We start from the raw sequence: 14981 nt of genomic DNA, 5'->3' as shown, positions 1-14981 counted from the left end.
ATAGCTAGGCAGCTGAGACCTGGGAAGCTTATTAGCCACATTTCAAATGGATAATCAGTAGATCTAGTTTTTAAAACTGTGGCTGACTTCTATATTTTTTCTACTCTCTCATGCTCTGGAAATTTCTTATTCAGAAGTTCAGGAAGGGACCATTCTTATTTTCATTTCTCCTAGCAAAATCCAAAATTAAGTATCTCATTTATAGGGATACTAATATCCCACCTGAAACATGCTTAAAGAATAAACCGTTTTGGGATACCTAGGTGACCTAGTTAGGCATCTGCCTCCGGCTCAGGTCATAATCTCAAGGTCCTGGGATCCCGCCCCTGCTCAGCAGGGAGTCTGCTTCTCCCTCTCCCTTTGCCCCTCCCCCTGCCTGTGCTCTCTCTGTCTCAAATAAATAAAAATCTTAAAAACAAAAGCTTGTAAAGTTTATAAAATACATGTTAATATCCGATATGTGTTTGTTGTGTTTCATTTTAATAGGCAAGAAAATAGCATATCATTGGTGAAAGCTTATTGGAATGAACTTTTTACTCTTGGTCTTGCCCAGTGTTGGCAAGTGATGAATGTGGCAACTATATTAGCAACATTTGTCAATTGTCTTCACAGTAGCCTTCAACAGGGTAAGGAGCATCTTGTTTATTTCTTTTTCCTGGATATAAGAGGGGATGTCAATTTTATAAACTATGTTATCATTAAAGTTAGATAGTTGATTAATGTTTTAGATACCAACAGCCTTTTTACTAGAGATAACTTTTACATTTTAATAAATTCACCCATTAATCACCCAAAAATATTTTCAAATGAGAGCATAACAAAATTGAAACAATTATATTTAACTCTGGCAGGCTGCTTCTGAGTAGGCCCTGTGAAGTTTTGCATATTTGGACATAGATACCAAAGAATCCAGGGATTAGCTTACATAGAGGTGACCAGATATTTTTAAATGTTTACTTCTCACCAATTTTCAAACTGCCTTTTTTTAATTATAGTCCTTTGAATCCCAGCATAGGCTGGGTTGTTTTTGTTTTTTTGTTTTTTTATCAGTTCATTGGGATGTATTCTTTCACTTAAACAGAGCAGTCTTTACTCTTTTTTCTTGATCCATGGTGATTACAGCTTTAATTGAGGATACAGGCGGTCATTGATTTGTAAACATTTAATTTTAAATTGGCTTGTGACTAACCATGAGCATGGGAAGAACTGCTTTTTGAATTTAGGAATAATTTACAAATTGGGAATCATGTTTTATTTCCTTAGCATGTCCCATTTCTCATTGTTTTGCGTTATTTTTAAATCATCTGGTTCCACTTCCTGTTTGAGGGCAGGAAAATCACCTTAAAATGTCATCAGCAGTAGATCTGCTAGAAGGTAGCACTACATTCCATCTTATTTATGGACTCCTGGTCTTGATTCATTTCTCATGAATTTGTAATGGGTTATATATAGCTTACTTCTCTAAAGCTGTGGTTGACTAGTCAGATGTGTTTTAAACAAAAACACAATAAATTTTAAAAGTTATAAAATTTTATTATACTCAACTTTTCTTTGGTCTTGGCAGTGTTTTTTTGCTAATGTTTATTTTAGTAGTGTTGGTAACTTTAAAAAATCTGGGTGCTTTTGCTCATTTTTTTCAACCAATTACAAGCTTAAATAAAATCTTGTTACCAAAATTTGAGTCTTTTGTAGGCCACTTTTTCAGGAGGTTATCTTTACAGCTTATCTTCTCAAAGATATATCTTGAAACACTAAATTTCTTGGGGTTTTTGTTTTTTTCTAACAGCTTTTTTTCTTGAATGAGAAAGATCACAAGTTTCATCTTGCAGAGATAATGAATTTTAAACATTTACAGATTGGTTATATTCAAAGCTAGAAATTAGTGAGAAGGAAATATATTGAGTAAAAACAGTCATACATTTTAGCCAAAAACTAGAAGCTTTCGTTTGTTTGTTTTTAATTAAAGATAAAATGTCAACAGAAAGAAGAAAATTATTGATGGAACACATCTTTAAACTACAGGAGTTCTGTAACAGCATGGTTAAACTCTGCATTGATGGCTATGAATATGCCTACCTGAAGGCAATAGTACTCTTCAGTCCAGGTACATAAACATTTCTTTCTTATTTAAAACACAGTATTGGGAGAGTCTCATACATTACTGGTAGGAATGTGAAAGGATGCACTGAAAGTGGAAACAACCCAAGTGTCCATGAACAAATGAATAAACCAGATGTAATATCTACAGACAGTGGGGTATCAGCCATAAAAAGGAATGAAATTGTGACACATGCTACACCGTGGTTGAAAACAGTATACTAAGTGAGGGGCGCCTGGGTGGCTCAGTCGCTGGGCATCTGCCTTCGGCTCAGGTCGTGATCCCACAGTCCTGGGATCGAGCCCCGCATCGGGCTCCCTGCTCTGCGGGAAGCCTGCTTCTCCCTCTCCCACTTCCCCTGCTTGTGTTCCCTCTCTCGCTGTCTCGCTCTCTGTCAAATAAATAAATAAAATCTTAAAAAAAAACAAAAACAGTATACTAAGTGAAAGAAGCCAGTCACAAAAGACCGCATTTTATATGATTCCATTTATATGAAATGTCTGGAATAGGCAAGTCTGTAGAGACATAAACTAGATTAGTGGCTACCCAGGGACTAAGGAGGGGGAGCATGGGAAGTGACTGCCAGTGGGCACAGAGTTTCTCTTGGGATGACAAAAATGTTCTAAAATTCAGTTGTAATAATGATGGTTGCACAGCTCTGAATCTACGAAAAACTATTGAATTACACTTTAAATCAGTGAATTTTATGGATATTAGACATTGATATAGGTATGAAAAGGAAAGTTGAAGAAATCATTGAAATGATATAATTATGTTCACACCAACATTTGAATTCTTAGGCATATTTTGGTGTAGGCATCATGAGAAGGCAAATGAAAGGTGAGTATTGGTTTGTTAATGGGTTAAACTTCTAAACATTTTATTAGAGTTACCAGCAAATAGAAAAATGTCTCTTATTTTCCTGCCAGTTTCTAGCTTTCACATACAGTAAAGTGACAGTAAGCTCAATGATCAATTTATGAATAAGAAAAATTGACTATTCTCTTAGACCCTGTATTTTTTATTTTGGTATGTATTTCTATTCCTGTGCATCATAATAAAATTATATGAGGAAACCTGCTTCTTAAACTCTGTGATACTAATATGACAATTAAACTTTTTTTTTCCTGTTTCTTATAATGTTTCATATAAGTTAACATGGATTTCCATTTTAATCAACCAATTTGCCACCTTCATTTTCCTTAAAATTGAAAGAACATAGATTTGATTTAATGTAATTTTATTAAGTATTCCCAGTATTTTCTATTTATTTTTTATTCTCTTTAGTCAGAGCAGAGCTTTCCATGTTTTTCAATATTGCCTAAGTTAGGCATAATTTTATTGAAGTTCTCTTAATATTCCTATTTTTGTGAAGTTTTATAGTGACTATTAAAATGTTTATATAGATTATTTCATGTTTCTTTGTTACAGTTTTTCTGATAGAAATACTGTCCATTTTTTGATAATTTCAGAAGTATCTTTTTACCTAACAGTGATGGGGAGGTTCTTATGAAAAAAGTAGTGTAGAATATAATCTGCAGATATTTCATTGGATTAAAAATGCTTTTTTAACTAAGCTAAGTCATTTTATTTTTTTGTTCCTGTTGAAGCAAAATGATCAAACTCCCATGACTTTTGGAATAGAGAAAACTATTTTAGTAGAAACCAGAATATGTATATGAGACAAAATCATTATGAGGGTTAAAGTACAGGCGTACCTGGGTGGCTCAGTTGGTTGAGTGTCTGCCTTCAGCTCCGGTCATGATCCCGGGGTCCTGGGATAGAAGTATCTTTTTACCTAACAGTGATGGGGAGGTTCTTATGAAAAAAGTAGTGTAGAATATAATCTGCAGATATTTCATTGGATTAAAAATGCTTTTTTAACTAAGCTAAGTCATTTTATTTTTTTGTTCCTGTTGAAGCAAAATGATCAAACTCCCATGACTTTTGGAATAGAGAAAACTATTTTAGTAGAAACCAGAATATGTATATGAGACAAAATCATTATGAGGGTTAAAGTACAGGCGTACCTGGGTGGCTCAGTTGGTTGAGTGTCTGCCTTCAGCTCCGGTCATGATCCCGGGGTCCACATGGGGCTCCCTGCTCAGCTAGAAGTGTGTTTCTCCCTCTCCCTCTGTCCTTCCCCCCCCAACTCATACTCTCTATCTCTCTTTCCCTCTCCAATAAATAAATAAAATATTTTTTAAAATAAATTTTTTAGAGGGTTTAAAATACAGTGTCTGGCATTTAGTAGGTGGGTTACTAAATTTGTGGAGTGAGAGAACCATGCATAGGATAGCGCCATTTTTTTTTTTTGACTGAACTGTTCTTCCCCCCCCTTCTTTCTCATCTCTCTGTGCCTTATTAAATGAGCATTCAGAACTAGGGTAACAATATATTTAATGTTTCAGATCATCCAGGCCTAGAAAACATGGAACAAATCGAGAAATTTCAGGAAAAGGCATATGTGGAATTCCAAGATTATATAACCAAAACATATCCAGATGACACCTACAGGTATCTAAAAGTTAAATACTATTTAATTAAATCCATCTTAAAATTTTTTATGAATCTATTTCATTATTTTCCATTCCAAGAATAAATCAGTGTTTTAGTCACTGATTTGAAATAGCTAATCCTATTAAAAGCAGTAGTGCATTGTTGCAAGTGATAAATCATTTCTTACAATTTATAGAAGAAGACTTGAGCGGAGAGAGGTTAAATAACTTGCTCAGGGTCACACGCAGATGGCAGGGCCTGCCTGTGAGCTCAGGTTGTCTGGCTCTAGTGCCCAAACTCTGTTTTCTTCAGATGAAATAAAGGATTTTACTTACTTATTTTTTAAGATTTTATTTATTCATTTGGCAGAGAGACACAGCGAGAGAGGGAACACAAGCAGGGGGAGTGGGAGAGAAGCAGGCTTCCCGCTGAGCAGGGAGCCCGATGTGGGGCTTGATCCCAGGACCCTGGGATCATGACCTGAGCCGAAGGCAGACGCTTAACGACTGAGCCACCCAGGTGCCCCAAATAAAGGATTTTATTAGTGAAAGGGAAAAAACAGGAATAAATGAATAGAAACACCATTCGACTATTTTATAAATAATTAGGAATTTGGTTTATGATATTTCTACCAAGATATTTCTTGCCAATGTCCCTTGAAAAGTTATTTTTTTATAAGATCCAACTCAGTTTTTGAAGAGCAACAGTAATGGAGAGTAGTTCTGCTAGCACGTGGCTGTCAGAGCCAGAATACCAGGGCTTGACTCCTGACCCCATCACTTACTAGCTGTATGACCGTTGGCAAGTTACTCAACTTCTGTGTTTCAGTTTCTTTGTCTGTAAAATGTAGATAATAGTACCCACAATTATTATAATGATTAAAACAATTGATATATGTAAATAGCTTAGAACACTGCCTATTGTATAGTATATCATATTGCATATAGTGTAACATGTAATATAATGGCTATATAAATGTTTACTAAGATTATTAAATTAACATGCTTCGTACTAATAAAGGAATGTTTTACATAAAGTAATTGTTTACAGATATTAAATAATAGATTTTTAAGCCAGTTGCATCATGAAAATCACCTTTAGTTTATCTAACCAGTTTTCCTACCCTGCTTCCTACCAGTGTTATTCCTGCAGCTCATGTGGTAGGAACAAATAGGAATTGGGTAATTTGAGGAGGAGACTAGTGACTATAGGAAGGTGACTAGGGACGCCTGGGTGGCTCAGTTGGTTGATAAAACATCTGCCTTCGGGTCAGGTCATGATCCCAAGGTTCTGGGATCGAGTCCCACATCAAGTTGCTTGCTCAGCAGGGATCCTTCTTCTTCCTCTGCCTGACGCTCCCCCTGCTTGTGCTCTCTCTCTCTCTGACAAATAAATAAATAAGATCTTAAAAAAAAAAAAAGGTGACTTAATCCTGTTTTCAAGTGGTCACAAATGTTAGAGTGCAAGGCCTTAGAATACAAGAGGGATACACATACCCAAGCTTTTCAGAAAGTTGTTTTTTGTTGTTGGTGGTGGTTTTGTTATGATTGTTCTCAGTTTTTTAAAGTCTCTAAAGTTGTTTTATACCTCATTGTACAAACAAATACAGCATTTAAATTTTTCCTCCTTCTTGACCTATAGCTGTTGGCTGATCTCTGTTCAAGTAGGTTCCAGGTGCTTTGATTGATCTCTGAACTCTCTCAGTTTCTTACATTCTGATTTATTTAAAAATAATAAATTAGCTTTGGATAGTAGTTTTCAGGTTATACCTTATGGAAAGTATGGTTTTGCCTTTAAGATCCTCAGTAGCACAGAAACTGGCAGGAATCATTCATTTCATTAATCTTTACCACAATACACAGAGATCAGGAGTAAGTGGCTAACACGCGTTCACATAGGTGGAGCGTTAGTTGAATCAAGATTTGAACCCAGTGGTCTTGATTCCATATTCTGTGCTCTTCCCCAGTCTTCCCAGTAATAACTATTGCCTGTTTTACCATTTCCATTTGTTTTTTGATTACCACTGAGCCCCATGTGTCCTGATAACACAAAACATTGCTCAAAACAACCTCAACTCAATCTCTAAGCCATTCTTAAATGTATAATTTGATCTGTGCTTTAATAACTTAGTTCCATGGTGGAGCGCCTGGGTGGCTCAGTTGGTTGAGCGTCCCAACTCTTGATTTCAGCTCAGGTCATGATCCCTTAGGGTCGTGGGATGGGCCCGTGTCGGGCTCCAAGCCCAGTGGGGAGTCTACTTGAGATTTTCTCTCTCTCTCTCTCTCTCTCTCTCTCCCTCCCTCCCTCTCCCTCTCCCTCTCTCTCCCTCTCCCTCTCCCTCCCCCTCCCCCCCTCTCTCCCTTCCCCCTTCTCCCCCTCCCTCCCTCCCTCTCTCCCTCCCTCTCTCTCCTTCTCTCCCCCTTTCTCCCCCGCCACAGCGCTCAAGCGTGCCACAGCGCTCAAGTGTGCGCATGCGCTGTCTCTAAAATAAATAAATCTTTTTTAAAATATATAACTTATTAGTTCCATGGTCCATACAGCCAAGTGGAGGCAACACAGTATAGTAGTTAAGAGCAGAGCTTTCCTATGAAGTCTGTTGGACTGCATTTATATCCAGATGATTGTCATACCCTCTAAGGCTTGAGAATACTTAAGTTTTTATTTTTTAACTTTTTAAAATTAGATCTTTATTAAATTAGACCACAACCAATATACATACAGAAATTACTCCTCTATTTTTCTACTAAATCTCTTTTAGATTTACACTCTTGTTTTTCCTTCCCCTTTTTAGGTTGTCGAGACTACTACTCAGATTGCCTGCTTTGAGATTGATGAATGCTACCATCACTGAAGAATTGTTTTTCAAAGGTCTCATTGGCAATGTACGAATTGACAGTGTCATCCCACATATTTTAAAAATGGAGCCTGCAGATTATAACTCACAAATAATTGGTCACAGCATCTGAAGGCTGAGATGTCAGTATAAACTTACTGTTGTTTCCCAGAACACAAGAAGACACCAAATTGAACTCATTGCTTCCAGGGTATTGGGAAATTTTGACTTTAAAGAGTAACCAAAAACCCAGGGTGTTTTTATTTTAACTTCTTAAGAATTTTTGAAGTGACTGGGCAGGTGGCAGGAATTAGAATTTCCCTTCCTGTTTTAAGTGAATAAGAAATACTATGAATTTATTCTTGGTTAAGATGACACCCTAAGCTATCACTTCTTGACATCTAAACTAAGACCACTTAACTATATTTTATCTTATGAAACAAATAAATTAGTCTCTTTTTTTTTCCAGAATTGTGTTCTATTCATGTTTTCATTATGAATTAGTACAAACATTTAATCTTCAGAAATCCCTAAGGAGGATTTCCTTGCATTTTACTCTTCCATAACATAATCTGTTTTAATTACCATGTAAAAGATTATTTTATGCTTGATGGTATAACGATAACATTAGAACCATAGGAAATAATAAAATATATATATATTTTTTGTCTTTTGTAAATATTATGGCACCCTTAACATATACCACTCTCATTGCTGGCAATGAGACATAAGCCTACATGATCTCAAGACTTTTTTTAGTGTTGTATATTATTAGTTACAAGCACTTTTTATTTATGTATGTAGCAGAAAATTGTTTTTGAGAATGAGATAGGGTTCATGTTTTAATATTTTTGGTTTACTGCTGTGTTTTAAAAGCAGTAGAGACTGAGCCCAAAATGTTTCAGTATTTTAAAATAGATATTAAAATTGTTGCTCTTCCATTCCACAAAAAGCATTGGACTTCTCTCCCTCTTTTCTGACCTGCATTAGAACTTCCTGACCCTTCAGTGAGTTTTAGCCCTTTTCTTTTAGGTCATTAGAAATACCCAGTTTGTTAAATAATGGATTTATCATAGCCAATCTGTGTTTTCAAGGTGAGTTAAACAATTATTTTAAAGCAGATTGATAATTTTTAAAAATTTAATTTTTTTAATATGTAAGGGAATATGCACTGATGTTTCACTGTAACGGGGGAAAGCTGTTTTAACAGTAGTACGAGCATCAGCCTGAAGCCTTGTTGCCACAGCAAAACCATTCTAGACTCCTTGGATGCCTTCCACAGTAATGTTTTCCTTAGCAAAACTGAGACTGTTAAATCTTTCTTTGCTCTGATTGTCATGATGAATTATTTTGGTATGTCTATGTGTTGATTTAAAAAAAAACAAATATGGAGATTTTATTGCACTCAGTACATTTTTTATAAAGATTTTTGCAATAGACAAGCTGAATTTAGGGGAGGGTGTGGATTTTACAAATTGCTACTTTATAGTAAATCAGAAGTTTAAAAGTATCCACTTACAGTCTTCACCATCTTATTAAGGGAAACTTTTTTCCCTATTTAAAATGTGATTTTTATCAACAGGTTTATTTATAATTATCAGCTAGGAAAAACTACATTTAGTAGAAAATAATTCAAATGGAAAAATCAGTAGGTTTATATCTTTATAAACCCAATGAAGTAAGCCAAGGATTCAGGAAAATAATTCTTTAAAATAATGTACTAATGGTTAATTAAGATACATATTCCTTTCAGGTATTTGTCCTGATTAAATTTGTAGTTATATTTGGAAGTGTTTTTAAAACTATATTAAAATGTGAACTACATTAAAAATGTCCATTTATTTGATTTCAGAGTCCTGTTTGTTCAGTATTTGGTCATCCATTTGTTCTATTGTTAAGAAATCTCTAACAGGATTTATTAACTAGGAGGGGAAATGAGTGGAAGACATTTCCATATCCACTATTTTAGGACTATTTACAATTCCCTTTGAAGAATTTCTTCTAAAACTGCAGATTGACTATTAATTTATTTTCTGTCTCCTGAAATTTCAGTAAAATAACAGTAAAATGTAACCACACAATGATAAATAAGACAGGAAACAAGAAATCAAAGGATAAGAGAATTCAGTAAATTCTTGGAAAACAAAATGCAGGTAAAGAAAGACTAACTGACTTATTAGCAGAGCCAGAACGAAGGAAGCTCTATTCTGAGTGCCTGCAAAAGGCAATTCAGTGAAAAAGGCCAGTATCCTCAGAAAAGATGCTTAGTGCTTGGAAGAACTGGTACTCATATTCCGAGATGATGCTTGGGACATTTAAAAAAAAAAAAAAAAAGATTGGTTGCAAGTCTGTGTACAAAATCATTGAATTACCTTTTCCTGCCCTTATTTAAGCCAGCTGATCTCTTTTTGTCCTTCTACCTTTTTGATCAGAGGGTCAGAGGTTAATTCTCTTGAGCAACTGAACTGGAAGATCAGACTTAACGGCACCAGGAATAACAGAAAGCCTGGGTTAGATATGTATAGGCTTGAAAATACGGGTTAAGTGAAAATCTGCATTCTGAATGTGGGCTCCATAATCATGTTCCCACAATGCTGGCCATGGGTATAGGCGCCTCTGCCAGGGTTTTTTTCTTCAGAGAAATTAATTGGTCTTAGAGAAAAGATCTCCAGATACTCACTTTTGGTTGTATCTTGATGCTTGCCACTTTATCATTCTTCAGTGAAGCCCACTAATTTCAAGTCATAGAAGTATACATGCGGTTTCTATTCAATTCTTTATTGCCTACTATTAAATATGAACTTAGAACCAGGATCACCGATAACTGAGGAAAGTATCCAATACATAAGAGATCAGACACTGTTAGGGCTGAGGGCAGGCAAATAAAATCCAGGGATCAGAAAAATATCCACCCTCAAGGGTAATTAACATTTTGAAAGAAAGTCAAATGAGAACAGGATGCTTTTGGGGGGGGTTTCAAATTTTTATTTAAATTCTAGTTAGTTAACATACAGTGCAGTATCAGTTTCAGGAGAATTCACTTACATGCAAAACCCAGTGTTCATCATAACGTGCCCACCTTAATACCCATCCCCCATCCAGCCCCTCCCCCACCTACCTCCCTCCATCAAGCCTTAGTTTGTTCTCTACCGTTAAGAGTCTCTTATGGTGTAAATACCCAGTAGTGCAATTGCTGGATTGCATGGTAGCTGTATTTTCAACTTTCTGAGGAACCTCCATACTGTTTTCCAGAGTGGCTGCACCAGTTTGCATTCCCACCAACAGTGCAAAGAGGATTTCCCTTTTTCCACATCCTCGCCAACATCTGTTGTTTCCTGTGTTATTTTAGCTATTCTGACAGGTGTGAGGTCGTATCTCATCATGGTTTTGATTTGTATTTCCCTGATGTTAAGTAATGTTGAGCATCTTTTCATGTGTCTGTTAACCATCTGGATGTCTTCTTTGGAAAAATGTCTTTCATGTTTCTGCCCATTTTTTAACTGGATTATTTGTTTTTAGGTGTTGAGTTTGATAAGTTCTTTATAAACTTTGGATACTAACCCTTCTCTTAGTCCATAGGCTGCCTTTTATTTTTTATTTTTTTTAAGGTTTATTTATTTATTTATTTGAGAGAGAGAGAATGAGAGAGAGCACGAGAGGGAAGAGGGTCAGAGGGAGAAGCAGACTCCCTGCTGAGCAGGGAGCCCAACGCGGGACTCGATCCTGGGACTCCAGGATCATGACCTGAGCTGAAGGCAGTCGCTTAACCAACTGAGCCACCCAGGCACCCCCATAGGCTGCCTTTTAGTATTATTGTTTCCTTCGCTGTGCAGGAACTTTTTATCTTGATGAGGTCCCAACATTTTTGCTTTTGTTTCTTGCCTCCGGCAACATGTCTAATAAGTTGCTTTGGCGCTCTTCTAGGATTTTGATGGTTTCCTGCCTCACATGTAGGTCTTTCATCCATTTTGAATTTGTTTTTGTGTATGGTGTAAGAAAGTGGTCAGTTTCATTTTTCTGCATGTTGCTGTCCAGTTTTCCCAACACCATTTGTTGAAAAGAGACTCTTTTTTCCATTGGATATTCTTTCCTGCTTTGTCAAAGATTAGTTGACCTTATAGGATGCTTTGAAAAGGTACATTTGGAGCAAGGAACTGTCCTTGGAAATTAAAAATGATAGCCAAACCAATTCATTAGAAGGGTTGAAAGATAAAGTTGTTGAGGAACTCACCCTGAAAACATATAACCAAAAGATAAAGAAGAAAAAATAAAATTAGAAAATCAAATCAAGAGGCCCAACATTTTACCAGCAAGAGTTTAAGAAGACAGAAAAGAGGGGCACCTGGGTGGCTCAGTGGTTAAGCATCTGCCTTCGGCTCAGGTCATGATCCTGGGGTCCTGGGATCGAGCCCCGCATCGGGCTCCCTGATCAGAGGGAAGCCTGCTCCTCACTCTCCTGCTCCCCCTGCTTGTATTCCCTCTCTCGCTGTCTCTCGGTCAAAAAAAATAAATAAAATCTTTAAAAAAAAAAAAACAAAAGACTTGAGGTAAGGAAATTATTAAATAATACAAGATAAGGTTACATAAAAGGATATGTGTCTGTCTCTAGGTTGAAAGGATCCACCCTTTTTTAAAAAGATTTTTTTATTTATTTGAGAGCGAGCCTGTCTAGAGTGGTGGAAGGGGCAGAGGGAGAGGAAGAATCTCAAGCAGACTCGCCGCTGAGTGTGGAGCCCTAATCAGGGCTGGATCCCAGGACTTCAAGACCAAGACCAGAGCTGAAATCAATAGTCGGAGGCTTAACTAACTGAGCCACCCACGCACCCCAAGGATCCACCCTTTAAATGAAAAAGATCCATACTGTCTTAAAATCAGAACAATATAATCAAAGAGAATATATTATATAGCTGCTTCTAGCAATATAGTGGAATAGGTACTGTGAAGGCCTTTTTTTCTATTGCTGGGCTCGTAAGTTTGGCATGAGTTCTCAAAGAAGGGTAAATTTGGTGCAGGTCATGAGATTCCCCCCCCCCCCCCCCCCGCCAACCTCTGGTTCTGGCAGAAGCAAATATACATCTTCTCTGGAGAAAATACCCATAATTTAGATAAGTTGGCACACTTTTGTAAAGGGCAGAAAGTAAATATTTTTTACTTTGTGGGCCATCCCCTGTCTGTAGCAACTACTCAAATCTGCTATTGTAGAGCAAAGGAGTCAGTACATAATGAATGGGCCTGGCTGTCTTCTGGAAGAACATTTACAAAAGCAGGTAATGGACTGAACTTGGCCCTTGGGGCATAGGTTGCTGGCCCCTGATTTAGAATCTCAAGGCTGTCCCAGATTAAGCTCAACCATATATGAGCTCACAAAATTATTAAACTCACAAGGAAACAAGCCACTTGAACGAGTCCAAAATAAGCAGCACATAAAGACTCTGAAAGACAATATGAGATACAGAAATTGCCACATCCAGATTATAAATGTATATGACAGGTTTTAAGGAAAAAAACGGAATCAAAAAGTAAGCAAGAAACAGGAACAGCAGAAAAGACCAAACTTTAAAAACAAACCAAAACAACATTTAGAAATACTTAATGAATTTTTTTAAAGATTTTATTTTAAAGAGAGAGGACAAGCATGGGGAGGGGCAGAGGGAGAGGGGAAGCAGGCTCCCTGCTGAGTGCAGAGCCAAACATGGGACTTGATATCCAGGACCCCAAGATCATGAGCTCATCTGACACTTAACCAACTGAGCCACCTAGGCACCCCAAAAAACTTACTGAAATTTTAAAAATCTATCCATGGTGGAAGCATGCTGCTGACATTTAATTCTGACTCCCTCCTTAAATGTCATTAAAACAGCCAAAGAATTTGTTAAGGCATTATCTCAAAGACAAAAATAATGGGAGAGAAACAAAGCCACAAAATTTTGAAAGCTGGAAAACACATTAGTGGTGGTCATCTTATTAGCAAACCTGAGAAGGTTGACTTAGCCTGCAGTGCAGAAAGCTGGGAAGCAGCCTGATTTGCCCCACAGATCCTCCAGAATGCTTTAGTATTACAACATCTACTTTGGAAGAGGATATAAAGGGATTTGTTGAAAGTCTATTAAGGAGGCAGATACACACTAGAATGATATTTGAAAGTCTGGGGATAAGAAGTGTAGAGTATGTGGAACAGCAGGATATGTGTTGAAGATGGGAGTGTCCATTGATACAAGCATCTCAAAAGTAATTTAACATTACATAGTTAAGTATAATGTGCACAAATCTGCTATTTTACCCTAGAAAAACTCTTTAACGTGCTGGGAGGCATACAAAAGTGTTCATGTCAGCATTGTAAGAACAACAACAACAAAAAACTCCAAATACCCATTGACAGGAGAATGGATAAGTAAATTGCAGTGTAGTCACCCAATGGAGTATTATGTAACCCCAAAAAAGGAATAAAATACCAACATCAATGAATCCAGAAGTCATGTATGAAAAAGCAAGCCCAAAAGTATGATTTAACCTGTTTACTGAAAACAGGTAAATACAATATATTGTTGAGAGGTACTTATGTATGTCGTGAAATTAACTTAAAAAGCAAGGAAGGGGCACCTGGCTGGCTCCATCAGAAGAGCATTGGACTCTTGATCTCAGGGTCATGAGTTCAAGCCTCATGTCAAGTGTAGAGATCACTTAGGTAAAAAACTTAAAAAAAAAGTAAGGGAATTATAAGTACTTAATTTAGAATTCTAGTTACTTCTGGAAGAGTAAGAAGATACAAACAGGGAGGGACATACAAGGGGGTTTCAAAGTATTAGCACTTTATTCGTTACAAATTCTCTTGCTTTGTAAGAAACCACTCAGGCTTAGTGGTTTAAAATAACATTTGTTACTCTCATGAATCTACAATGAGGTTAGAGATTGGCATGGACAGCTTTTCTGCACCAAGCAGCTCAAGGGGGGCCGTTGGAATTTTTGGAATCACACACATCTGGAGGTTGATAGCGGCTGTTTGCTGTGCCAAAGTGGCAAACATCTGGAAGAGCATGAAGACCAGAAATATGTCAGCCATTCTTGGGAAAGGATGTATCTCAGCAGCCTCCGGGGAATCTCAATGTAGAGAAGAGCTTACCTTGACAAGATTTCCGGATGGGTCTTCGTCTAATGAAGTTGTTTATAAATTGACACAAGAAATTGTAAGAAGTTAAAACAATTGTAGCATTTTGGACTAAAAGATACACAACAGTGCAAAATAAAGAGACTTTTGGCCCTTCAAATGTATATGGGCTGGAAGAAGGCTAAGAAAACTACTCAGCTACAGACGTGGGCTCCTTTTGTGAGAAATAAACGGTAATTTCTCTGTGGCTATTGGGTTGAGTGTTGAGAGAGACAGAGACAGATGGAAGCCAGATAGTCTTCTAACCTAGCCTCAGTGTCTTTGTCCATTTGGGCTGCTATACAAAACACCACAGACTGGGTGTGAAACCACTATAGAAACGTAAAGATGGATGGAAATTAAGATGACTACACTAATGCTTCAGCAAGCCTTGGCTTTAAACTGAA

General features: G+C 37.0%; 1 protein-coding gene across 6 annotated transcripts in view; it reads left to right on the top strand.

Annotated features, from left to right (window-relative positions):
* The window catches only part of NR2C1 (nuclear receptor subfamily 2 group C member 1), a 46200-nt gene extending 37001 nt beyond the window's left edge, over positions 1-9199 (top strand). The window contains exons 11-15 of one of the 6 annotated variants that reach the window (XM_028105457.2): positions 487-626; positions 1967-2104; positions 2899-2938; positions 4510-4615; positions 7389-7505. In XM_028105457.2, coding sequence (XP_027961258.1) covers positions 487-626; positions 1967-2104; positions 2899-2938; positions 4510-4606 — 415 coding nt within the window. In that variant the 3' untranslated portion in view covers positions 4607-4615; positions 7389-7505. Of the gene's footprint in view, positions 1-486; positions 627-1966; positions 2105-2898; positions 2939-4509; positions 4616-7388 lie in introns of all 6 variants that reach the window. The other 5 variants (XM_028105461.2, XM_028105459.2, XM_028105456.2 and 2 more) reach the window with 5 other exon arrangements.
* The last annotated feature ends 5782 nt before the right edge of the window (positions 9200-14981 follow it).

The sequence above is a fragment of the Eumetopias jubatus genome, unplaced genomic scaffold, assembly GCF_037043125.1.
Source record: "Eumetopias jubatus isolate StellerSeaLion01/CBP00866 unplaced genomic scaffold, mEumJub1_p1.0 scaffold_8, whole genome shotgun sequence".
Taxonomy (NCBI): domain Eukaryota; kingdom Metazoa; phylum Chordata; class Mammalia; order Carnivora; family Otariidae; genus Eumetopias; species Eumetopias jubatus.
The sequence above is the reverse complement of the archived record's forward strand: the minus strand, read 5'-3'. Positions and strand labels throughout refer to the sequence as shown.